Source organism: Gorilla gorilla, chromosome 8 (genome assembly GCF_029281585.2).
Source record: "Gorilla gorilla gorilla isolate KB3781 chromosome 8, NHGRI_mGorGor1-v2.1_pri, whole genome shotgun sequence".
NCBI lineage: Eukaryota > Metazoa > Chordata > Mammalia > Primates > Hominidae > Gorilla > Gorilla gorilla.
Genome location: NC_073232.2, coordinates 84,279,562 through 84,306,753, shown reverse-complemented (window position 1 = coordinate 84,306,753; position 27,192 = coordinate 84,279,562). Strand labels below are relative to the sequence as shown.

Sequence of the window (27,192 nt, the reverse complement as noted above, 5' to 3'; positions counted from 1 at the left end):
GACTCCAGGCACTGCTCATGCCTACAGGCTGCTGGGTGAACACCCTCGTCAAAGAAGGAGACTGCAGAAATCCTCCTTGATGGTATCAGCTCACTCTCTCTTAAATGTTCATCCACTTTTAATTATTTACAACTAATAAAACATGTAATAACACGGTCAAAATTATCGGAGTAACTTCCTTTCAAAAAGCACATGTTTGTACAGTGGTTCTTTATATACCTTGAACTCAACATAATCTACTTTTGCATCTCCCTGGGTTGTGGGTGGAGAATCCGCAAAGGCACCATCTGGACAATGCCTGGGGCTGCAGCAGGGACTGCAGGTGTGGGCTCCAGCAGTGGCACTCGGTGTGGCACTGAGAAGCCCAGGGTGGTGCAGACAGCCTTGAGCCCACCTGGGGAGCTGGGGGACCGTCGCAGAGGCCACAAAGAGCTTTCTGAACAAAAAGCACAGCTCTGGCAGCAGTGCAGATGAAAAAATGGGAGAGCCAAGAGGAGAGGGAAAAAGGAGGGGCAGAGTATCCCAGGCCAGGGACAACTCACGAACACAAGGGAGCTGGAGGGCAGTAGGACTCCAGGGCAGCAGTGAGAGTCAGTTCTGCCATGATCAGGGAGAGGGAAGGAAGGGGTTGTGGCGGTAAAGGGAAGAGGGCAGGCTGGGGTCATTTTTCAGGCTGATAAATTTGAATTCTACTTGGAAAACCACACAGAACCCATGGAGTTCTCTGTACTAGTCAGGGATATAAAAGCCATCCTTAGAAAGTTTACTCTGGGAAGGTTGGGCACGGTGCCTCACGCCTGTAATCCCGGCACTTTGGGAGGCCAAGGCAGCCAGATCACCTGAGGTCAGGAGTTTGAGACCAGCCTGACCAACACGGAGAAACCCCATCTCTACTAAAAATGCAAAATTAGCTGGGCGTGGTGGCACACGCCTATAATCCCTGCTACTTGGGAGTCTGAGGCAGGAGAATTGCTTGAACCTGGGAGGCGGAGGTTGCAGTGAGCCAAGACTGCGCCATTGCCTGGGCAACAAGAGTGAAACTCCATCTCAAAAAAAAAAAAAATTTTACTCTGGGGAAACGTGAAGGGTGGATCACTTCACATAAGAATGCAATATTCATGCTCCCTCTCCCTCTCCCTCTCCCTCTCCCTCTCCCTCTTTCCACGGTCTCCCTCTCCCCTCTTTCCACGGTCTCCCTCTGATGCCGAGCCGAAGCTGGACGGTACTGCTGCCATCTCAGCTCACTGCAACCTCCCTGCCTGATTCTCCTGCCTCAGCCTGCCGAGTGCCTGCGATTGCAGGCGCGCACCGCCCCGCCTGACTGGTTTTCGTATTTTTTTGGTGGAGACGGGGTTTCGCTGTGTCGGCTGGGCTGGTCTCCAGCTCCTAACCACGAGTGATCAGCCAGCCTCGGCCTCCCGAGGTGCCGGGATTGCAGACAGAGTCTGGTTAACTCAGTGCTCAATGGTGCCCAGGCTGGAGTGCAGTGGCGTGATCTTGGCCCGCTACAACCACCTCCCAGCCGCCTGCCTTGGCCTCCCAAAGTGCCGAGATTGCAGCCTCTGCCCGGCTGCTGCCCCGTCTGGGAAGTGAGGAGCGTCTCCGCCTGTCCGCCCATCGTCCGGGATGTGAGGAGCCCCTCTGCCTGGCTGCCCAGTCTGGAAAGTGAGGAGCGTCTCTGCCCGGCCGCCATCCCATCTAGGAAACAAGGAGCGCCTCTTCCCAGCCGCCATCACATCTGGGAAGTGAGGAGCCTCTCTGCCCGGCCGCCCATCGTCTGAGATGTGGGGAGCACCTCTGCCCTGCCGCCCAGTCCGGGATGTGAGGAGCGTCTCTGCCCGGCCGCCCCGTCTGAGAAGTGAGGAGACCCTCTGCCTGGCAACCGCCCCGTCTGAGAAGTGAGGAGCCCCTCCGCCCGGCAGCCGCCCCGCCCGAGAAGTGAGGAGCCCCTCCGCCCAGCAGCCACCCCGTCTGGGAAGTGAGGAGCGTCTCCGCCCGGCAGCCACCTCGTCCGGGAGGGAGGTGGGGGGGTCAGCCCCCCACCCGGCCAGCCACCCCGTCCGGGAGGGAGGTGGAGGGATCAGCCCCCCGCCCGGCCAGCCACCCTGTCCGGGAGGTGAGGGGCGCCTCTGCCCGGCCACCCCTACTGGGAAGTGAGGAGCCCCTCTGCCCGGCCAGCCGCTCCGTCCGGGAGGGAGGTGGGGGGGTCAGCCCCCCGCCCGGCCAGCCAACCCGTCCAGGAGGGAGGTGGGGGGGGGGTCAGTCCCCCGCCCGGCCAGCCGCCCCGTCCGGGAGGGAGGTGGGGGGGCCAGCCCCCCGCCCGGCGAGCCGCCCCGTCCGGAAGGGAGGTGGGGGGGTTAGCCCACCGCCCGGCCTGCCGCCCTGTCCAGGAGGGAGGTGGGGGTTCGGCCCCCCGCCTGGCCGGCCACCCGGTCCGAGAGGTGAGGGGCGCCTCTGCCCGGCCGCCCCTACTGGGAGGTGAGGAGCCCCTCTGCCCGGCCAGCCGCTCTGTCCGGGAGGGAGGTGGGGGGGTCAGCCCCCCGCCCGGCCAGCCACCCCGTCCGGAAGGGAGGTGGGGGGGTCAACCCCCCGCCTGGCCAGCCGCCCCGTCCGGGAGGTGAGGGGCACCTCTGCCCGGCCGCCCCTACTGGGAAGTGAGGAGCCCCCCCCGCCCGGCCAGCCGCCCCGTCCGGGAGGGAGGTGGGGGGGTCAGCCCCCCGCCAAGCAAGCCGCCCCGTCCGGGAGGTGAGGGGCGCCTCTGCCCGGCCGCCCCTACTGGGAAGTGAGGAGCCCCTCAGCCCGGCCAGCCGCCCCGTCCGGGAGGGAGGTGGGGGGGTCAGCCCACCGCCCAGCCTGCCACCCTGTCCGGGAGGGAGGTGGGGGGGTCAGCCCCCCGCCCGGCCAGCCAACCCGTCCAGGAGGGAGGTGGGGGGGGGTCAGTCCCCCGCCCGGCGAGCCGCCCCGTCCGGAAGGGAGGTGGGGGGGTTAGCCCACCGCCCAGCCTGCCGCCCTGTCCGGGAGGGAGGTGGGGGTTCGGCCCCCCGCCTGGCCGGCCACCCGGTCCGAGAGGTGAGGGGCGCCTCTGCCCGGCCGCCCCTACTGGGAAGTGAGGAGCCCCTCAGCCCGGCCAGCCGCCCCGTCCGGGAGGGAGGTGGGGGGGTCAGCCCACCGCCCAGCCTGCCACCCTGTCCGGGAGGGAGGTGGGGGGTCAGCCCCTCGCCTGGCCAGCCACCCCGTCCGGGAGGGAGGTGGGGGGGTCAGCCCACTGCCCAGCCTGCCGCCCTGTCCGGGAGGGAGGTGGGGGTTCGGCCCCCCGCCTGGCCAGCCGCCCCATCCGGGAGGTGAGGGGCGCCTCTGCCCGGCCGCCCCTACTGGGAAGTGAGGAGCCCCTCTGCCCGGCCACCACCCCGGCTTGGAGGTATACCCAACAGCTCATTGAGAACGGGTCATGATGACAATGGCGGTTTTGTGGAATGGAAAGGGGGGAAAGGTGGGGAAAAGATTGAGAAATCGGATGGTTGCCGTGTCTGTGTAGAAAGAGGTAGACATGGGAGACTTTTCACTTTGTTCTGTACTAAGAAAAAATTCTTCTGCCTTGGGATCCTGTTGATCTGTGACCCTACCCCCAACCCTGTGCTCTCTGAAACATGTGCTGTATCCACTCAGGGTTGAATGGATTAAGGGCGGTGCAAGATGTGCTTTGTTAAACAGATGCTTGAAGGCAGCATGCTCGTTAAGAGCCATCACCACTCCCTAATCTCAAGTACCCAGGGACACAAACACTGCGGAAGGCCGCAGGGTCCTCTGCCTAGGGAAACCAGAGAACTTTGTTCACTTGCTTATCTGCTGACCTTCCCTCCACTATTGTCCTGTAACCCTACCAAATCCCCCTCTGCGAGAAACACCCAAGAATGATCAATAAAAAAAAAAAAAAAAAAAAAAAAAAAAAGAATGCAATATTCATGAACCAGGAGATAATCCATAACAAATGGTGCCTGAAAAACTGTTTATCCCCTGATACCTTCAATTAGAGGTAAAGTATCTCATTTTAAGAAAAATGGAATGTATTTAAGTAATACCACATTTACAGTGGACTTGCACCTTACTCAAAGGATAAGCTCTAAACAGCAAAGGTAAGCAAACTCAACATATGGTTGAATTATACTTGAAAACTCCATTCAATCTCCCGTAAGTACAAAGAGACACTCCCACAGTCAGCGGGGGGTGGGGGTTGGGGGGACTCATGAACAGATATCACACAGGGGACAAGGGTTTCCACTTGCAATGTCACCCTCAGTCCTGGCCACATACTCAGTACAGGGATGGCCACATAACCACCTATACCCTTTCCACTGTATGTTTCTGCCTCTGCTGAGGATGTAGACTTTTTAATCTATTACAGACATCCCTGCAATGCCATGTCTCTAAAACTTCTCCCCCAAAAAAATTTCACTTCAGAAAAATAACTGACTCTTCTTCAAATATGACATCTCTTTGATAAATAGTATATTATTTATTACCAGGCACACAAAAGTTAATTTCTATCATTTTCCAAAATCTTATCTAAGAAAGGCAGATTCACAGAAGTTCTATCAGTAAACAGATCACTACAAGAACTGCCTTCTGAACGCTGTTCATTAGTAGAATGATGAAATTACTGCATTCCCACCTCTGTGTATGAACTTGGGGGTACTACTGCTTATGGACTTCACAGTATATTCCCATAAAGAAATGAGTGGAACCACCACTTTGAACCTCTTAGAAGATGCCACATAAACCTAAGATGTTATTATCATTATCTCTTTCTACCACATAGCCTGGGAAAGCTGTTAGATCTTTGGGCTCATGAAATATGAACACAAACTACTTCTTAAGTTTGTCAGCTTCAAAAGTTCAGGACATACATTTTATTGCCCTTGCCCAGATCAAGAAAAAGATGACTTTGAAACATGACACATAACAATAAAAAAAAAAATGTTTGATGTTATATGTGATACACACACATATGTGCACACACACACATATCTATGGCAGAATAAAGATGACCCCAAGGCCTTGGACACTCCTCACACTGACAAGTGGAGTCTGCATGCCCTGCCCTGAACCTAGGCAGGCTTACTGACTAATTTGGCAAATAGAATACAGGGACAATAAAGCTGTGCTGTCTTCCAGGTCTAAAACTTGAGAGAGTGACAGCTGCTTCTTCCTGACTCTTGGGATACTGTCCAGGAGCCCTGAGCCACAGTACAAGAAGTCCAACCATCCGGAGGCCTCTATGCTGGAGACACCACATGCAGGTGCTCCAGTCAACAAGTCCCACCTGAGGGTTGCTTGCACTGAAGGACACTGGTTGTGGGATTGATTGTGGCTTTGGCAAGATTAAAATCATGGCAGGTCGGGAGGGAGATGCCCAATTCCAGTTCACTGGTAGTAAAACGTATTTCAGAGCGGGCATGGTAGTTCATGCCTATAATCTCAGCACTTTGAGAGGCCAAAGGAAGAGCCTCACTTAAGCCCAGGAATTTGTGACCAGCCTGGGCAACATAGTATGACCCTATCTCTACATAAATTCAAAAATTAGCCAGGCATGGTGGCACGCATCTGTAGTCCCTGCTACTCGGGAGGCTGAGAGGTGGGAGAATCACTTGAGCCCAGCATTTTGAGGCCGTAGTGAGCTGACTGCACCACTGTACTCCAGCCCGGGCAACAGAGCAAGACCCTGTCTCAAAAAAAAACCGGGTGTGGTGGCTCACGCCTGCAATCCCAGCACTTTGGCCAAGGTGGGCGGATCACCTGAGGTAGGGAGTTCAAGACCAGCCTGACCAACATGGAGAAAACTCCATCTCTACTAAAAATACAAAATCAGTCGGGCGTGGTGGTGCATGCCTGTAATCCCAGCTACTCAGGAGGCTGAGGCAGGAGAATTGCTTGAACCCAGGAGGTGGAGGTTGTAGTGAGCTGAGATCGTGCCATTGCACTCCAGCCTGGGCAACAAGAGCGAAACTCCATCTCAAAAATAACATAACATAACATAACATAAATAAAAAAATTAAAAAGTCAACTCTTATACTCACACAGGTGGGATGAACTGACATATAGAGACATTGCTTTCATGATCTTACACTTCAAGTTAAGATCTTTAAAAACTCCAGCTGTGAAAGCAGTATACATGGGTTCTAAACTGTGCCTCATCTGTTAAATTCCCATGCTAATCCAAGTTCCATGGAAAAGCTAATGTCAACTCATCATGTGATAATTCAATTTGTACAATAAACTATGAACCTGAAAAAACAAAAACAAAAAAAAGTCCCAGCTGAGCCCAACATTCTAGTTAGTTACCCCCACCAAACACCAGATATATGAATGGAGCCATCTAGGACTTTCCAGGCCAGGTCATCATCTGCCAGGTAAATACATGCAAGTAACCCCAAGTGGCACGGAAGAATAACCCAGCTGAGCCCTGCCCAAATTCCTGGCCCACAAAATCATGAGATATAATTAAATCGTTGTTTATTTAAGCCATTAAGTTTTGGGTTGGTTATGCAGCAACACCTAAATATAAACTAGGGTTCAAAAAACATTTTTACTATCAACTTGGGGTTAAGTGCTATTTGAAACTGCTGAATATTATTTTTAAAATTCTTACATGGACATTACTATCAGACACATTATGTCTTTAGAGTAATTTCTATCAGGTCTATAAAATTCAGTACTAGTCAGTTCCCATAGTTGCAGCAGATTTGAAGAAAATATTTTAAAATAGTATTTCAAAGAACTGCACTTTGCAGCCCTGAAAGTACCCTTGAAGAAATTATTTCCTGGCCAGATGTAGTGGTTCACGCTTGTAATCCCAGCACTCTGGGAGGCTGAGGCGAGTGGATCACCTGAGGTTAGGAGTTCAAGGCCAGCCTGGCCAAAATGGCAAAACCCCGTCTCTACTAAAAATACAAAAATTAGCCAGGCATGGTGGTGCATGCCTGTAATCCCAGCTACTTGGGAGGCTGATGCAGGAGAATCACTTGAACCCAGGAGACGGAGGTTGCTATGAACTGAGATCGTGCCACTGCACTCCAGCCTGGATGGCAGGGCGAGATTCCATCTCAAAAAAAATAAAATAAATGAAATAAAATCAATCCATGGACATACAAATTGTCAGACCCATGGTTAGGTTCATGAGGCAGCACAACCAGGAGCTTATATTTGCCAACAACAGCCAGGCCCACTGGCAATCTGGTGTCATGAGGGGACTTGTTCAGTGGGACTGTTCCAAGGAGCTAAGTAAGTGGTTAACAAGGTCTTGCTCTGTCACCCAGGCTGCAGTGCAGGGGCACAACCATAACTGACTGCATCCTTGAACTCTTGGGCTCAAGCGATTCTCCCACCTCAGCCTCCCGAGTAGCTGAGACTACAGGTGCATGCCATCCCGCCTGGCTAATTTATGTTTATTCTTTGTAGAGACAGGGTCTCACTGTGTTGCCCAGGCTGGTCTCAACTCCTGGCCTCAAGCAATCCTCCCACTTCAGTCTCCCAACGTGCTGGAATTACAGGCGTGAGCCACCGCACCTGGCCAAAGTAAAGTCTAAACATGTAGAAAAGGAATCCCTTACCTACTTTGTGAAAGTGTGCCAACAGTCTTCTCTAATACTACCGCTCCATCCAACAAAAATGGATGTGTATCCATAAACAAGCTCGAAAAGCAACTCTTGCAAGAGAAGTATTCTGTCCACTACTCAGAAGCCCTCATCTCTGCTTTACCCAAAACCAAATACCATAGTTGACCGGTTTCTATATATACAAACACCCAGAGGACATAACCTGGCTCAAAGGATAACTCATATATTTTACTCAAACTGGCCTTTCCCTCCCCCATCTCATTACAACTCCCCCGTGCTGTCTCTCACTGCCCTTCCTTAACCAATTTCTGTTTAGTAGAAGTGGCTATTAGACTAGACATCATTTAGAGTCAACAGCTAAAACCTAAGGATGACCTTGCACATGTGTTGTCTCTGTTTCTACAAATAAAACTCAACAAAATTAACAGGCAGGAGAATTGAATGACTTCAAAAGTCAAAAATGAAAATATATCCAGCCTGGGCAACAGCACGAGACTCGGCCTCAAAAAAGAAAACACACAAAGACACAAAGAAAATATACAGACTGGATATGGTAGCTCACCCCTATAACCCCAGTGTTATGGGAGGCTGAGGCAAGAGGATCACTTGAGACCAAAAGTTCAAGATCAGCCTGGGCAACTTAGCAAGAACCCATCTCTACAAAAAGAAAAAAAAAAATGCTTAATGAGCTGGGCATGGTAGCATGTACCTGTAGTCCTAGCTACTCAGGAGGCTGAGGCAGGAAGATCACCTAAGCCCAGCAGTTTGAGGCTGCAGTGAGCTATTGATGGCACCACTGTACTCCAACCTGGGGAACACAGCAAGTGCAAAACCCTGTCCCATGAAGAAGGAGAAGGAGAAGGAGAAAGGAGAAGAAGAAATGAGAAGAAAGGAGGAGGAGGAGAGGAGGAAGAAAAAAAAAAAAACATGCCGGGCACAGTGGCTCACAACTGTAATTCCAGCACTTTGGGAGGCCGAGGCAGGTGGATCACCTGAGGTCAGGAGTTCGAGACCACCCTGACCAACATGGTGAAACCGCATCTCTACTAAAAATACAAAAATTAGCCAGATGTGGTGGTGGGTGCCTGTAATCCGAGCCGCTCGGGAAGCTGAGGCAGGAGAGTCACTAGAACCCGGGAGGCAGAGGTTGCAGTGAGCCGAGATGTCGCCATTGCACTCCAGACTGGGGAACAGAGTGAGACTCTGTCTCCAAAAAAAAAAAAAAACCCCACACATACAGGCTGATCCACTGTCACACAAGTGACCAGCCCTTGAGCATGCTGGCTGATCATCTCAACTTGTGTTTTGGAAATTTCCATGCACAGTCCAAAGGCGAGCAGGGCTGCAAATCACATAATGCAACAACTCCAAAAGGTCTGGAGGTTGGCCTGGGCCAGGAGTCCTCCAACCTGGCTGCACAGACAACCACCTGAAGAGCTTCCTGAAGAACTTTACAGAAACACCAATCTCCAAACGTGACCCAGAGACCTCACCCCCTTGGTTTATATGGAGCTTAGGTATCAACATTCTAAAACCTTTGCTGCCAAGGTTAAGAGCAGTTGCTCTAGCACCAACTGGGGATGTCACTCAGGCTGAAGTGCAGTGGCGCGATCTCGGCTCACTGCAACCTCCACCTCCCGGGATCAAGCGATTCTCCTGCCTCTGCCTCCCGAGTAGCTGTGACTACAGGTGCCTGCCACCATACCCAGGTAATTTTTGTATTTCTAGTAGAGATGGGGTTTCACCATGTTGGCCAGGCTGGTCTCGAACTCCTGACCTCAGGTGATCCACCCGCCTTGGCCTCCCAAAGTGCTGGGATTACAAGCGGGAGCCACCATGCCCAGGCTCCATACAGATTCCTATACGGAGGTGTCTAGAATGGGCCCCGAGATTGTACATTTCCAGCAAGTTCCCAAGAGATGCCAGTGCTGCTGGCCCAGAGGCCACACCAGAGAAGCAAGGGTCTTTGACAGCTAGCCATGCACCTTTTTTACCCTCACTAGCCTGAAGCTGATCCCAAAGGTGCACTTATTCCCTGAACCCATAAGCCATTCAAGCAAACCCAAGTCAGGAAAAAACCCTGTTCTTCTCCCGCGGGATCACTTACTCTTTCTTATGGAATTGCAGCATCTTAAAATGCACATCAGTTTGTCATGGTATAGCAACTCACTGTGCAGGCTCTGAAGTTAGAGTCTGCCAAAGGCAGCCAAGCCGGCTGGGTACGGTGGCTGACACTTGCAATCCCAGCACTTTGGGGAGCCAAAGTGGGAGGGTCACTTGAGCCCAGGAGTTGAAGATCAGCTTGTGCAGAAAAGTAAAACCTCGTCTCTACAAAAAAAAAAAAACAAATTAGCCAAGTGTGGTGGTGCATGCCTGTAGTCCCAGCTACTTGTGAAGCTGAGGCAGGAAGATCACTTGAGCCCAGAAGCTCAAGACCAGCCTGGGCAATACAGTGAGACTCCATCTCTACAAACATAAAAATAAATTAACTAGGCATAGGTGGTACATACCTGTAGTCCCAGCTACTCGGGAGGCTGAGGCAGGAAGACTGCTTGAGCCCAGGAGGTTGAGGCTACAGTGAGCCATGATCATGCCACTGCACTCCAGTCTGGGTGACAGAGCAAGACCCTCAGTTGTGCAACTTCCCAAAAAAAAAAAAAGTTTCTTATCCTCTCTAGCCCAAGCTTACTCATCTGTAAACTCTGGATTACACCAATATCACAACTCCATGAGATTAACATATACACACAAAGCACTGAGCCCAGCACACAGGGCTTGATACAACATGTGCCATGAGTGCTTACCATTACTCTTGATAATAATGTTAATACTGGCCAGGCACGGTGGCTCAGGCCTGTAAATCCCAGCACTTTGGGAGGTCGAGGTAGGCGAATCACCTGAGGTCAGGAGTTCAAGACCAGCCTGGTAAACCAGGTGAAACCCCATCTCTACTAAAAATACAAAAAATTAGCCAGGCGTGGTAGTGGGCACCTGCAATCCCAGCTACTCGGGAGGCTGAGGCAAGAGAATTGCTTGAACCCGGGAGGCAGAGCTTGCAGTGAGCCGCGATCATGCCACTGCACTCCAGCCTGGGTGACAGAGCGAGACTCCATCTCGAAAAAACAAAAAATAAAAAATAATAATGGTAATGCTACCATTTTCTGATACCACTGTCTCCTGGATCTCCTCCTTGCTGTCTGAAACTCCTTCACAGTAAGTTAGGAATGAAAAAAAAGTGACAGGTTTCACTGTTGTTAAAACGGTACCTTCCCAACAACCTCCTAAACTAATAGGCAGATAAATAATGCCCCTGATAAAAGCACCTCTTATGCAAGAGCTTTTCGATCATGAGTCCTGACCTAAAAAGCTTTCTAACACCAAAAGCAGAGACAGAGCTTAAAATACCACTCCCCGGAATCTATAAAGAAAGCAGCTTCACTTCTCATCGGTAAAGAAACAATGCAGGGCCAAAACTCTTCTGCCTCGGACTAAAATCCCCCCTATCAAAACACTCTAAGATCTGTCAAAAATTCTCCGAATTATTTCTCTGCAATTTTGTTATAAAACACTTGAGTATTCTGGAAAGCTTTTGAAAGCACCATTCATCACTTTCATTAGCAAAGCACAAAAACAACGGGGAAGCATGAAGGCAAGAGACAGACGCACAAAAATACATTCCTATCTCCCGTGCTGCTAGGTCTTTTTCACATCCTGTAGGAAACTAAAACTTGGAATTTCAAACACACTCACATGAAAAAAGGTTTACAAATAAATACAGGAAGGGATCAGAGTCAAAATAGGAGTGCTGTGCCACTAGATAAGCTTTACTACTTCAATCACTGCTTAGCGACTTCCCTAAATGCATATGGGGAGAGGGAAGAAGCATTACTTTAATTAATGAGATGTTTAAGGTCTTCAAAGAGGAAAACAACCCCTTCAATACTGTGGTATGAAAAAGACGGATGAGAGGAGGTAGTCCTCTTGAATACAAAGCCAGGGTGTTGATAACTGCAAGTCTGACTTCATCGCACTGCCTGCCAAGCCCAGAATGTGAATGAGCCTTCAAGACGCCACTCCCTATTTAGTATGATAAATAGGTCAACTCCTGGGTGAAGTCTTCAGGTGATTGGCACTGGGTGCCTTTAGCCAAACTAAAGTATTAAAAGTTGCATCAATCTGTCAACCCTTACAACTACCTACCTAAGCAAAAGATGTTCTGTGTTCCTTTGTTGCTGATTTAGCTGCCCGAAATCACCATCTTAAGATGCCCAAAATAACATCTTAAGAAGTGTTATGGACACATGAATTATAGAGGCCTATATCATAAGGATTAGAAAAGTCACAAAAATGTCAACTTTCCCATTTATTTTATAACACAGATTATCTATTTGAGCTCCAGGGTATTCTCAGAACTATTACTAGTTAATAAACACTAAAGGCCTTTAAAACATCTCTGCATTTTATTAATACAGACAGTATTTACATTTTATACTTTTATCCTTTCCAAGTTTTAAAAGTATTTTTAATGAAAAATGTGTAAGTGATGCCTTTTAATGTACTTTAACTACAGCAAATAAAATTTATGTAATTTCCTTTGAAGTAGCAGTGTTGCGGCTGCAATTATTTAGGAAGTAACAAGTAGAAAGTCCTACACAGCTAAGACAGCTAGACAAACACAATTCTCCTTGACCTGTAAAAGAATCAGCTTAAACTGTTGGGTGATCTTTATATCTTCATTCTTAGCTAAATGATGCATACATACTAACACTGGAATTTCTAAAGCACTTTTAGAAAAAAAAAAAAAAAAAGTAGCCCTTTAACAGACAACCTGGAAAAACAACACTTGATATCATAAACAAGAATCAAGCTGATTTTGTGAAATAGCCATTAAAATTTTGCCTAATCTATGTTTGAAACTTGAAGAGAAAGAAAAAGATCTAATACTGACAGAATCTATTACATGAAAGGGGCATTGTCTACAGTGAATAACTTAATCTCCATGACACCCTACAAAGATGACAATCCCAAATTACAGACAGGAAAACAGACTTACAGAGCTTGTATTATGTGTCAAAGCTTTGGTCTGGGGGGCCCAAACCAAAACCTGGAAAAGCTCTTCCATTATGGACATGTTTGGAGCATCCAAATCAATGTCACTGGGATTTTATTTCTTAAATTGCAGAAGGAGGTTTCCTTGGTGACTTTTTTTTTAAGGGAGACAGTTTTGCCACATGATTTCCCACATGTAGTGAAGTTCTAATGAGGAGGAGATAAAACAATTTAGAAAAGCCTATTCTAGTGAGACTTAATCACTGGCAAACACTCCTGGTAAAAACAAAGGGACAGTACAGCTAACATGTAGTCCACCTGGCCTCCTACAATACCTTTTCACATTCTCTTTTTGAACCCAGACAACAACCCCACAAAGCAGGTGGTATTAAAAGGCAGGACTCCCGACCAGGCACGGTGACTCACGCCTGTAATCCCAGCACTCTGGGAAGCCGAGGCGGGTGGATCACTTGAGGTCAGGAATTCAAGACCAGCCTGGCCAACAAGGCGAAACCCCGTCTCTACTAAAAATGAAAAAAAAAAAAAAAAATTAGCTGGGTGTGGTGGTGCATGCCTGTAATCCCAGCTACTTGGGAGGCTGAGGTGAGAGAATCAGTTGAACCCAGGAGACGGAGGTTGCAGTGAGCCGAGATCAAACCACTGCACTCCAGCCTGGGCAACAGAGTGAGACTCCGTCTCAAAAAAAAAAAAAAAAAAAAAAATAGAAGGCAGGAATCACGTGCTCACAAAGGTACTTCTCTTAACTCTCCATAAATGTCTGGGAGAGATTCCTCTTCAGAATCCTGATCCTGATTTTGCTTCCTAGAAGCAAAATACCCATCACCAAACTTTCCACTTTCAGCTAACGGTGTTTTTGCAAACATCTGTGTGAGTCTTAAAACGTAAAAGACAAAAATGACCCCACCATAGAAAGTTCAGGAGTTGGCCGGGCGCGGTGGCTCACGCCTGTCATCTCAGCACTTTGGGAGGCCAAGGCAGGCAGATGACTTTAGGTCAGAAGTTCAAGACTCCATCAAGACCAGCCTGGTGAACATGGTGAAACCTCATCTCTACTAAAAATACAAAAATTTAGCCAGGTGTGGTGGCTGGAACCTATAACCCCAGCTACTTGAGAGGCTGAGGTTGTAGAATTGCTTGAATCCAGGAGGTGGAGGTCACAGTGAGCCGAGATCGCGCCATCGCACTCCAGCCTGGGTGACAGAGCAAGACTCCATCTCGGAAAATAAAAAATAAAAATAAAAAATAACAATAATAAAGTTCAGGAGTTTGTTAGCATTGCAAGTTTCCTTGGAAAACATATTCCTGATAGAATGTGCTTTCATAATTTAAAATATATTTATTTCATATTCCTCAACACAACTGCTAAAATGCCACCACCTTCCAGATGCAGTAAAAAATAGTAATCAATCCAAATGATGCACTTAGAGATCTACTTGATTTGTTTTTTTTGTTTGTTTGTTTTTGAGATGAAGTCTCGCTCTATCGCCAAGGCTGGAGTGCAGTGGCACAATCTCAGCTCAATGCAACCTCTGCCTCCCGGGTTCAAGCGATTCTCACTACTCAGACTCCCAAGTTGCTGGTATTACAGGCATCTGTCATCACACTCAGCTAAATTTTTTTGTATTTTTAATAGAGATGGCGTTTTGTCATGTTGGCCATGCTGGTCTTGAACTCCTGGCCTCAAGTGATCCACCCACCTTGGCCTCCCAAAGTGCTGGGATTACAGGCATGAGCCACTGCACTCAGCCAAGATCAACTAGATTCGTCTAGAAGATTTTTTTTCCAGATCTCTAACAAAGTGGTAAAGGTACCAAATCCTATGTTCAACATTAGTGAATTTAGTGATTAGTCATATCCTGTGTTGTAGTACATCAGGAACCAATATCCTGCACATTTTACCTCCTTCTTCTGCAGGTGCTGCTGTCTGTAATAAAAGAAATCCAAGTTTAGAGTATAACCCTGCCGGGCAGGAATCTGGCTAACCATTATTCACATATGGCTTTGCACACTGGGTTTCAGCATTATAAATGACACATGTTAAATGCCTTTGTGGTATAAGAAAATACGTTTCCTAGAAGAGTTGTTTTCTTTTTTCCTTTGTCCCTCAGACTTCTAAAGAGTTTATTTTTTAATTTTGGACTTAACATTGGACTTAGAGAAGAAAATTAAAACACAGACATAAAAACTTTTTTTTAATTTGTATTGTCTATGTAAAAGAAATCGAACAAAAAAAACCTAGTCTCATATATACCACCTACACAAAAACAACACTCCTTTCTTTGTGTTTTTAATATTAATACACATCTTTCAATTGGTTAGCAATTTTAGGTTTTTGAGACATAATATCAAGTTGATTTCTTAAGTGTTAAAGAAAGAAACACTGATTTTTAGCATAGTCTATCTCAAAGAGGCTTTTTGAAACATATAAACCCTATAACATAGATTAGTTTTCTAATCTAAAGGGATGCGGTACAATCAATATAAAGGGAAAGGCCGGGGGCGGTGGCTCACACCTGTAATCCCAGCACTTTGCAAGGCTGAGGCGGGCGGATCATGAGATCAGGAGTTCAAGACCAGCTTGGCCAACATGGTGAAACCCTGTCTCTACTAAAAATACAAAAAATTAGCCAGGTGTGGTGGCAGGCGCCTGTAATCTCAGCTACTCAGAAGGCTGAGACAGGAGAATCGCTTGAACCCAGGAGGCAGAGGTTGCAGTGAGCCGAGACTGTGCCACTGCACTGCAGCCTGGGCCACAAAGTGAGACTCCATCTCCAATAAAAGAAGGGGAAAACCAGACACTAGAAAAATATACATCTGAGTTCCAAAACCTTAAATCTTACAGTGTCTGAATAGTTAAAAACACCAAGATTGGGAGAATGTTGACTTGACTATCATCTCTAAAATGACTTAAATGTATACCACCATAAAAGACCAACCCCAGAAATACACACGTATGTGCATATACCATACAGTTCGTATCATGCAATATCATACATCTGCAATTCACAAAGGGAACTGTCTTAGTCACTTCTGAGCATGATGTGATTTACATTAAAAGATACTTATCTTGAGACAATAAGAAATTCTGGGGCCGGGCGCGGTGGCTCACGCCTGTAATCCCAGCACTTTGGGAGGCTGAGACGGGTGGATCATGAGGTCAGGAGATCGAGACCATCCTGGCTAACACGGTGAAACCCCGCCTCTACTAAAAATACAAAAAAAATTAGCCGGGCGTGGTGGTGGGCACCTGTAGTCCCAGCTACTCAGGAGGCTGAGGCAGGAGAATGGCGTGAACCTAGGAGGTAGAGCTTGCAGTGAGCCGAAATCACGTCACTGCACTCCGGCCTGGGCGACAGAGCGAGACTCCGTCTCAAAAAGACAAAAAAAAAGAACGAAGGAAATTCTGAAGGACACCCTAGACAAATTTTTTTTTTTCTGTTAGAGACAGAGTCTCGCTGTGTCACCCAAGCTGGAGTGCACCATCATAGCTCACTGCAATCTCAAACTCCTGAGCTCAAGTAATCCTCCCACGTCAGCCTCCTGAGCAGCTGGGACTAAAGATGCACACAACCATGTCTGGCTAATTTTTTTTTTTTTTTTTAGATGAATCTCCCCGTCGCCCAGGCTGGAGTGCAGTGTCGCAATCTTGGCTCACTGCAACCTCTGCCTCCCAGGATTCAAGTGATTCTCTTGCCTCAGCCTCCCGAGTAGCTGTGATTATAGGCGTGCACCACCATGCCCAGCTATTTTCTGTACTTTAAGTAGAGATGGGGTTTCACGACTTTGGCCAGGCTCGAACTCCTGACCTCGTGATCCACCCACCTCGGCCTCCCAAAGTACTGGGATTACAGGCGTGAGCCACCACGCCCCTCCTATGCCTGGCTAATTTTTTTAAAAAGAGACGGGGTCTCACTATGTTGCCCAGGCTGGGTCTTGAACTCCTGGCCTCAAGCAATCCTCCCACCTCAGCTTCCCAAAGCACTGGGATTACAGGCGTGAGCCTTCTCACCCAGCCAACCCTAAGCAAAATTTACCCTAACTCTCAACAGCATCCATTTGACCTGGAGAGCAAGCCCTGTCATTTCAAAGCTGGGGGGGGTCGGGGGGAGGCAAAATATTCTCACAGCATGGGTGGGAGGAGTAAGAGGTCCTGGAGCCTGTATAACCATCTGAAAAGCCACTGCACATCACTTATGGTCCCATGAGCACCAAAACAAACCATGCAGACCAGGAGTCCCTGCACAGCTCAGGGAACTGGCAGTGGGAGTCCAGCCCAGCACCTCTGAATATGAGAACATGGGGAAACAGAGGCTCACAGAGCTTGTAAGATTTGCCAAAGCTCAAAATTTCTGGGAGCCAAAGCCAAATGCTGGAAAGGCTGGTCCATTACGTGCATCCTTGGGGCATTCTCAACCTCCGCTGCACAAAGGTAGCTGGCGAGCTGGGTAGAAGGAGTCTCTGGCTAAAGAACAATTGGTGAAGCCCTTAGAGGGGGTAGGGGGTAGCACACAGAGACCAGGGGACCTGGTGGCTCAGCAGCCAGGAGCTTACTAGACAGTAAACAGGACACACTGGACAGGCCTGAGAAAGCAGGGATTCCACACTATATGGAAAACTCCTGAAGACAGCCAGTTTTCATTTAAAGTGTTTTGAGCATCTCTGATACACATATACATGTCATTTTATGAAATGCTCAGAACTACAAAATACCTAAAAATGGAGCGTTGTTCATAGTGGCTTATACAGTCTATTTTTCTAACATCTATATTGACATATAATCACATAACCATAAACTCCATCCATTGAAAGTATACACTTGAATAGAACTGTGCAACCAACACCACGATCTTAGAATATTTTCATCATCCCAAAAAGAAACCTCATACCCATTCACAGTCTCCATGACTCCAAACTCCCAGTCCTAGCGAAACACCACTCTACTGTCTCTATAGAGCTACCCACTCTGGTCACGTTATAGGAACAGAATTATACAATATGTGGGCTTGCTGCTATGAACACTGATGTACAGTTTTTGTGTACACATTTTCATTTCTTGTGTGTTTGTGTGTGTGTGTATATATAAAGAGTATATATAAAATATATACAGAATAGAGTACAGAGACTATATACAAAATATACTCTGTTTAGGTGAAAAAAATAAATAATTGATATTTAAAGTCACTTGGATGTGGAGCTTGAAATTTTACTTGCAAGGATCAATATGAGTTGATGGAGAAAAAAGGAATACACAAAAGTAATATTTAAATGGCAAAAACCACGTAAAGATAGCAAGCCAGATGCAAGAAGGCACAGACCTATACACGAAAGTTATTTTAACTTTATTTACTAAAATGTTTACTTATTTACTAAATAAGTTAAAACAAAGTTATTTTTACTTATTTGCTAAAATTTAGGCCAGGCATGGTGGCTCGTGCCTGTAATCCCAGCACTCTGGAGGACCAAGGCAGGTGGATTGCTTGAGCTCAGGTGTTTGAGATCAGCCTAGCCAACATGGCGAGATGCCATCTCTACAAAAACTACAAAAATTAGCTAGGTGTGGCGGCACACAACTGTAGTCCCAGCTACTTGGGGGACTGAGGCAGGAGGATCGCTTGAGCCTGGGAGGTTGAGGCTGCAGTGAGCAGAGATCACACCACTTCACTCCAGCCTGGATGACAAAGACCCTGTCTCCAAAAAAAAAAAAAAAGAAAGAAAGAAAAAACTTGTAAATAATGACTAAAAGACAAAAAAAATCAGTCACCTTTCTACTTTATTCACTGAACTCGGCATTTATTTTGATAAAGATTTGCTTTTGTACAGAAAAGGTACCCAAAACAGGTAAAACTGTATACATTTACTGATGTCCAGCTCTACTGCCATTGACCTTGGTCCCAGCCAGGAATGCTGAGCGAGTGGCCAAGCAGGATGAAAGCATGCTGTGTGGGCTTAGCATGCCATCTCCCCCGATGGAAAATTACCTATAGAAAGCACCTTCTGGCCCAATCTTACATGTTTATTTCCATCCTTGAAAAAAAATACCGAGAGCTCTAATCATCTATGGGGAGCTCAACATCACCAACTTGCACCCAACTCTGTGGGGAGGTAGAACCTCCAGGACAGATGGAGGATCCGTCTGTGGGTTTGCATCCAAGTGTGACTTTAAATATTCCCTCCACAACCAATTTATCCATGTCTACCACAAGCCAAGAAGCGCTTCACATCCGCCAGATTCTCTCTGAGAATCTCAGATCCTAAACATTCCTACTTAGTCCTGGCACTCAGCCAAGCATCTCAACGGACAGAATCAGAGGCGCCAGACCAAGCATAGGTGTGTTCCAGGGCCAGATTCTCACACAGCCCTGGCCACCTGCCTTGAACCTCGCCCAGTGCGAATCCCAGGAGGGTCCTCTGCTTGAGCTGAAAAACAAACTGAACTCCCTCAAGACAGCTGATACGAAAGAGTAACTTCTAAGTACTCCAAACCTCATTAAATCTTAGTTTCCATTACAAGCTGTTTGTGCCAGTATGTCAAACACACCAAACCTTAAAGTCCTTTAAATTCACGAGTGCTGATGATAGTCCTCTCAGCAGAAGTGTATTTTTTGTGTGAGACCAGTGTAACATGTTGATTCTCAACTTTCTATTTACTCAACATTCTGACTGCAATGTGACAGACACGGGCAATTCACCAAGACTGAAGCTCAGCCACCGCTTCAAGCATTTCACCCGGAGGCAGGAAGGGCGCACGGATACACTTGAAAACCACACAGCACAGCCCAAGCATCTGAGTCGGTACAGGAGCTACACCCAGGACGTCCCCAGGAGAGGCAGCAGGCAGGGAGAAAGATCCTGTAGCAGCTTGGGATGGAGAGCCAGCCTCCTGGAGATGGCTGTCTGGGCTAAGACTCACGAATGAGTGCAAGGAAGGAGCAAACATTCCAGGCAGAAGAAACAGAAAATGCCAGAACAGAGGCAGCAAAGTGTATGTGAGTCCCAGGGGGTGGAGCAGCTGCAGAAGGAGTGGCTGGAAGGCAAGAGGGGTCCCCACAGGGACAGGCTGTGCTCAGAAGGCAGGACTTGGAGAACGCGGGACAAAGGCGCTTCATCACCAGAGGACAATGTGACTTGAATTCTGGAAAGATCAGCCTTTCAAAAACGTTTAGTTTCTTTTTTCCTTTTTAGAGGGAAGGCAGAAAATGTTAAAAAAATAATAATAAAGCTGCTTTCATTTCACTATTTTTATGCTTGCCTCTATTTTCTTTCAATCTCTGCAACAGTACAACTATTTTCTTAAAAGTTTCAATACGCTTGTAAATGAATAACATGCAGTCATACATTTATTCACAGAAAAATTCCATACCAACCACAAGATTTTTCATAAAAACCATGACTGTCATTATGTTACCAATCAACAGTCTCCCGCCACCAAAAAAGCACATTTTCAAAAGTTTCTGTCCATGAGCTCAACTTTTTAAAAAATACAGGTCAAGCATCCCTAATTGAAAAATCCAAAATCCAAAATACTCCAAAATCTGAAACTTACTGAGCACCCACATGACGCCACACCTGGAAAATTCCACATGTAAGTACTTACCACAGACTTATTTTCAAGCACAAAAATACTGCATAAAATTACCTTCAGGCTATGTGTATAAGGTACGTAGGAAACATAAATTCTAACAATACATTAGACTTGGGTTCCATCTTCAACCTATCTCATTATATCTACAAAAATATCCCAAAGTCCAGAAAAATCCAAAATACTTCTGTGGTCCCAAGTATTTTGGATAAAGGATGCTCAACCTGTAATAACAACAGGTTGCTATTAAATCACTCTAAAGTGATGTGCTTGGGGACAGAAGCCAGAGGCCCCAATAATCAACCTGTAATCAAGCCAACACCCGCATCTTTTACTTCCCCAGCCCATACACACATGCAACACACAATTTTGTTCTCCTGATTGTGGTGCTGCATGTCATTCAATCTCACATTCTTACCTATCCTTCAATGAAATTACATGCTGCGTTTTTAAGTAAAGAGGAAAAATCCAAGCAGCAATAGTGGGACACTTGGGAAAGTTCCCTGGGTGTAAAACTGCTTGGTGGATAAAACATATTGGTGATCCCATTCATCTTTACGGAGCAGCTAGTATGGGCCGGGCCCAGGACTTTAGAGTTTCCCTCTCATCATCCTGTTTAATACTTACATTAACCCTGCCAGGGAATATTCCACTTGAGATAATGGGGCTCCGTAGGGTTGGTGTACCCAAGCTTAAATGGCCTGTAAACCTAAGTCACCAAACCCAATCCAAAGCTCCCCTACAGGCTGAGAGGAGGGCTATGAGGGAGGTGGAAACAGTGAGTAAAGGGGCTCCAGCACCTCCTTGCCCTCACTTTTGCCCTTCACTCTCTCCTTCCCCTTTTGGTCACTCAGCAACATTTATTTAGAATGAAATGCTAAGGAATTATCCATCCAAACCTCATCTAAGGTTGCTCAGGTCATCCTCCTAGAACTACTTGTTACCCTGACTCTTAGCTAAACACCACAGTCCTTCCTACTGCACGAAGTCTCAGGGTCTTGCCCTGGCATTCCGTCCTCCTCAGTCTGATCCTGACCCCCTGGGCCGAATGCCTGAATCGCCTTTGTCCATACTGCCTTCCTGGAATGCCCTCCCTTTCACTTCTCAGAATCGTATCAGACATTCTGCAGATTCACACACCTAGACCCCAAATGCAGACCTCAGACCCAGAGCCCATCTGCCCCTGCAGGCAGGTGCCTTACCCAGTTAGCAAGCACTACCCTATATCAAGGTCAGCCTTCCCACCAACCAAGCCCAGTTCAAATCCTAGTGACTAAATGAGACTCCCACACACACCCCATAATGATAGCACCCAACTCCAAAATCCAGAAGCGATTACTGACTGTATCACACTGGTGCCAATTAATGCTACCACCTACTGTTATTTATACTGTTATATATTCTTCCTGTCTCCTAGATTATACATTTTTTTGAAAATTGCATGAATTCTGTCTTATATTTTTTTCATAGAGCATGACTTTTTATACACAGCAGCCCTTCAACCAACCCCACACAGCGCTGCAGCTCAGCACCATGTCCACCTGGAATCACGCATGTCAGGTCACAAGCGCAGAAGAACAGATGCAGACACAGTCCATCCTCCCATCCTGCGCCCTCATGAGAACGGTCCATGTAACGCGGTTCCCAATGTCTAGCACCGCACTGTCCTCAGCGAGGCTCCTAACGCAGATGGGTGGATGAGGATGAACAGCTATTCCCACCCATCAGTGATCACAACCACAAAACCATCTTTCAGGAGAGGAAAAAAGAAATGTCACACATGACTAAGCGTAAGCCTTCAAATATCTACTCACTGAGGACATGTCTAGTATTAAATCATGACACTTCACTATCCAGAAAAATTGATTTGTGTAACCTGAAGAGAAAACAGCTCACATGCAATGCCAGAAAATTAGCCCCACCACACCAGAAAATGTTTACTGCAGAGAAAGCCTTGGTGATTTGAGAGTTGGGACCTTTCTCTTTTCCTTTTTATTTTTTATTTTTGGCTTGGTTGGTTATTGTACAAAGCCATAAACATGATCTGCCCACATTTTTCCCCACCAGATGGGAGTTCATCAAGCCACATGTCACCTAGCAACCTAAACACCACTCCACAACTATCCAGCCACCCAATTCTTCACACAGAATTTCTCTTGTTCTATTAGGCAATACGGGTAAGGAACAGATAGAGAATAAAAGTTAAAACAGTGTTAAATACATATTAACACTTCCTCATCACTTAATATAGAATGGGAAAAGTAGTAAGAAAGACCAAAAATTAATCTTAATCATTGTCTAGCAATTTCAGAAGAAAAACGAGAAAAAGGAGACCTAGAAGACACTCCAGCTCTGGCAACATTTGAGGGTCAACAATCTTGGGATCCAATGACTGAACTTGGTATACTGCAAAGTCCCCGTTAAAATTCACCTACAGAACTCCAAGTTGTACTTAAAGAGCATGTAAGTGTTGGAACCCCTGACCCATCTCTGACCCTCCCTCTCATCTCCAACTCCCATGTCACTATCACCCTCCCTTCCTTCAGCTCATAGGCCCCTTTTCTCTTTGTGACACCTTCCCAGACACCCTTAAGAAAACTGCACTCCCTTTTCTACGCCCAGTGAAACAACCACTGCTAATCGTTAATAAGGACCAGGTCCGTGACCAAGGCCCTGCACTCTAGCCACCCAGCATCCCAGAGGCCACCTCTTCTCCCCATGTCATCACCAGCTCCTTCACCTGGAGGACCCCGCAGCCTCTTGCTCAGCCTCTCACAGCCAGTGGGTCCCTTAGATGTCCAGCACCCAGAACAGTGCCATGGACACAGTCAAAGCTTCAGAATTTCTGTGGAACGAATGCCTCGAACAACTACATTTGAACTACTGCCAAACAGGCAGTTCAGCCCATGTCTATTTTGTGCAGGATGAAACATGGGACACAGTAGGTAAAACAATTTTAATCACATAAAATTAGTAAAGTGAAAGAAAATGTTGACCACCCTCTTCCTATTCAGGAGCCTAGACGTACTGCAGAGTGCATATTACTTTATTTCCCTTTCCTTGCACGATTTATTTTGTTGGTTTCCAGAGTGCCTGAACAATTTGAGAACTCTTTTGGAACATTTAAAGCATAAACTGTCACACATAAACAACACTTAAAAATGCTAAATGTCCATTTAGATGGTTTTCTTTCCCTTCGTCAGCTTTGCAAGATAAACAGGTGCCCAATTCCCACTAATTTTATTTTTCAATAAAAGAGTTCAACTGTAAGGAACATAACAGAGCTACTAAAGCCAACGTCTTCCATCCTTGTGTCGGGTCTCCAAACGTCCCCCAAAATTATCTTTAAAAGGTCAAATTTATGCTATTTTTTCCAATATATACTAAAAGCAAAACAAAAGTCTAAAAAGCTTTTACTTCTTAATTTCTGAGAGAACTGAAGATGCCACCGGAGTACCCTGTGTACGCTCAACAGGGCTGACCAAGCCACTTTCCAACGTCATTTCCCACAGGGGCCAGGCCACTGTCGGGAACAAATGGGAAATACTGCACCCAAACGAATGCGCTCCCCACCAAAGAGGACTCTACTACAAAGGAAATATATCCCCGGGTGCTTGGGAGAAACTTCAGCGTGGGCTGTTGTCAAACACAGACACAGTCGGTAAAACAATTTAACAAAACGCCTTTTCACTTCTGACACATAGTAGAGGAATGCTGTGAAGTGGAGACAATGTTATCAGTCCACCAGGAAAAAGGGAAATCCACTCAACTCCCAAGTCAGGCCCGGCCCCGCAGCCCAGCCACATGGAACCAGCCCGGGATAGGTAGGAGCTGAGGTCCTCGCAGGAAAACTTTTCATTCCGCGACTCTTCCAAGGTTGTGCTTTCCAGAGCCCAGCAAGTGGGATCAGCTCAGTAAATGCTCGCAAGCGAGTGCCAAGTGCCAGCGGTGGCCCTCCCGGGAACGCCTCCCCGACCCCAAGCCGGCGACTCCCCAAACCCTGCAGACCCCGGACGCGCCGAGCCGCCCCTGCCGGCCCCTACCAGCAGGGGACATGGAGGAAAAGACCCCCCGCCGCTGTTCCGCCCCCGCCCGAGGAAGGGAGAGGAGACAGAAGGCTCGCAACCCGCCTCCGTCGGGAGGGCAGTCACGAAACTCTCCTCACACCAAAAGTTCCCAGTCCCCGGCCTGTGCCCCCGGGGCCTGGGAGCCGGGAGAGGCCTGGGGCTGGATTTCCCGGCCTGCGCCCCCCGCGCGCTGGCTCGGGGCTTGGCTGGGTCTGCAGACTCCGGGGAGGCGCCCAGGGCCGGCCTATGCGCCGCTGCCCGGCTCGCCCCGCGCTACCGAGGCCGGAGCTCCCGGGCGGAGGGTGAGGGCGGGGGCCGCGGGACCCGGCTGGGTGCCCCAGAGGCTGCGCCCCGGCCCGCGCGGAGAACTTTGGCGCCCGCAGTCCGGGGCGGGGGGCGCCCGCGAGGCCCGCCCGGCCGCACTTTCCCTTTCCCCGCCTCCCTGCGCCTCTCCTCCCCCTTCCAGGAAGCGCCATATTGATCCCGGCGCCGTCCCCGCCGCCGCCCCCTCCCCGCCCGCGCCCCCGGCCCCTCACCTTGGCGATGGCCTTCCGGTAGCGGGTCACCGCCTGCTGGATGAGGCTGAAAACTTTCATGTGGCCGTCCCCGCACGGCACGACCACCCGGGTCCGTCCGAAGCACACGGTCACTTTCATGCCGCCGCCGCCGCGGGCGGGCCCGCGCCCCTCGCCGAGCGCAGCCGGAGCAGCCGAGGCCGGGACCGGGGACGCTAGGCGCGGAGGAGCCGCTGGGGACTCGGGCGCGCGGGCGGCTAGGGGCGCGGGCAGGCGGCGGCGACGCCGGGGGGCCGCCCAGCTCGCATGCCCGGCCCGGCCGCCCTCGCCTCGCCTCGCCTCGCTTCGCCCGGGGCTTGCCTCGCCTCTCCCCGCCGCGGCGCCCGCAGCCTCCGGCCACCTGTTCGGCGTCTCGGCGCGCTCGCCGGCGGCTGCCCGGGGCTGTGTGGCGCTGGCGCTCGCTCGGGGCCGCTGGGGGAGGGGACGGCGGGAGGGGAGGGGAGGGGAGGGGAGGGGGAGGAGCAGGGCAGGGCACACAACACCGCGCACATGCGGCAGGGGGAGGCGCGGCCGGCTACCCGCGCGGGGCGGAGCGCAGGACCGCAGCTCGCGCCCCCGCCACCGCCCTCGGGGGCCGACCTCCTTCCCTCCTTCCCTCCTTCCCTCCTTCCCTCCCTCCCTCCCTCCCTCCGGGGGCGCGGGACCCCTAGCCCCAGTGCCAGCACGGGCAGGCGGCCGTCTGCCCCCACCAGCCCTGGCCCAGGCGCCCCCCAGCCCCCTTCACCCCGCCCGCCCAGCACCCTGCAGGGCTGCGTCGCCCCTCCTCGGGGACGCCCCTTCCACGCCTCCAGAGGTCTCCACGGAGCCCCCCTTCCTCTTCCTTTGTCACTTTTAATCCCATTCCTCGAACTGGAGGGTTTTGGGTGCAGGCGCTCCCGGGGAAAGCAGTTTGTGCTCACTGCGGTGAGTCCCCTCCTCACCGCCCCGGAGGCTCCAGCCCGAGCCTCTCCGCCCGCGGGGACTCGAGCCTGCAGCTTGCTCGGCTGGGTTTCTGCCCTGCCCGCTCCCTAGCTCTGCTGCAGGGCCGGCAGCGGCAGTTCTGCCTGAAACGCAAGAATTAATAGTCTGCTCTGGGGAGACAGTGGGGAAGCCGTGAGCGACCGGGCCTTTTCCAGAGGCCACTATTTACCTTGAAGTTTCCTGTTGACCCTCTGCTGACCCACCCGCTTAAATAGATTAGAACTTAAACATCGCAATTCTGATACATTTATTTCTTTGAAGTTCTGCAGCATAAGCAATCCTAACGCGAATCCGTGAACAGTCTATTCCGACGCCCCAGAGAAATCTCACGCGGGGATCCCCACGATGTGCCGGCGCTTAACGCAGACGCCCGAACCCAGGGGAAGGCTGCGACTCCGCGATGAGTGACATGCGGGCTTGAGACGTTCTAAAGGAACGTGGACCGAGTTAGGGAACGTAACTGAAGCTCATTTTGTCTTAGTTATGGACTATGAGTCCTTAATAAATGTATGTCATTATGTTTAAAGAATGACAAATGTCTGCAAAGAGTGGTCCCTGTCCCAAGCCCTTTCCAGACTATGTGAAATTCTTTTTTGCCAGTTGTTTCCAAGGGACGTGAAAGCAATCAAGTTCCCCTGGGTTGGCGCAGAACTTGAGCACTTAACAGCTGGAAGAGCTGGCGATCGACCGTCTATCCCACTCCACCTCCAATCTTAAAACAAGGAAACAAGAAACGAGGTTCGTCCGCTTGCCACACTCCCTGCGCTTTGCAGCACCGCAGCTGCCCCAGCATAGTGCAGTTTCTCCTAGGAAACATTGCCCTTCCTCTCCTCTCCCAACCCTGGACCACCACTTTCCACCACCTGTCCCAGCAAATCAGTGCAGTGGTGTTAGCCCCATCTTACTCCAGGACATTGACTCAGGGCCAAAGTCACTTGCCCAAGGCGGCAGAGAAAGCTCAAGGCAGACCCAGAAATAGTCTAGGTTTCCCTCCTTCCACTCAGCCATGGGAAAGGCTCCTCCTATTGCTGTTTGGCTGCAGCACTAGACATTTCTAGCCAGTAATTAAGTTTGTGACAACGATGACAACAACTGTTGCTGTGGGTTTTTTGCTTCTTACATAGATACTTGGATCCACAACAACAATTACTGATAATTATAGGTGTTGTTTCTGTTTTCATGCATTGGGAGAGTATACTACTAGTTTAGAATGTATACTACTTTATTTTATTTTGTGTTTTTTAAATTTATGTATTTATTTTTATTTTTTTTATTTTTTTTATTTATTTATTTTGAGACCAAGTCTCGCTCTGTTGCCCAGGCTGGAG

At 48.8% G+C, this 27,192-nt stretch overlaps 1 protein-coding gene and 1 long non-coding RNA gene across 43 annotated transcripts in view; one reads left to right on the top strand and one right to left on the bottom strand.

Moving 5' to 3' along the window:
• Positions 1-24,995, bottom strand: part of PARD3 (par-3 family cell polarity regulator) — a 705,875-nt gene extending 680,880 nt beyond the window's left edge. For 39 of the 42 annotated variants that reach the window (XM_031015292.3, XM_031015300.3, XM_063710161.1 and 36 more), the window contains exon 1: positions 24,866-24,990. In XM_031015292.3, coding sequence (XP_030871152.1) covers positions 24,866-24,985 — 120 coding nt within the window. In that variant the 5' untranslated portion in view covers positions 24,986-24,990. Of the gene's footprint in view, positions 1-9,720; positions 10,038-24,865 lie in introns of those variants that run through there. The other 3 variants (XM_055352954.2, XM_055352955.2, XM_063710183.1) reach the window with 2 other exon arrangements.
• A 778-nt stretch (positions 24,996-25,773) lies between these two features.
• Positions 25,774-26,428, top strand: LOC134759175 (uncharacterized). The gene is made up of 2 exons (XR_010135110.1): positions 25,774-25,807; positions 26,126-26,428. It is a non-coding gene; the product is annotated as an uncharacterized lncRNA (long non-coding RNA).
• Positions 26,429-27,192: the final 764 nt, after the last annotated feature.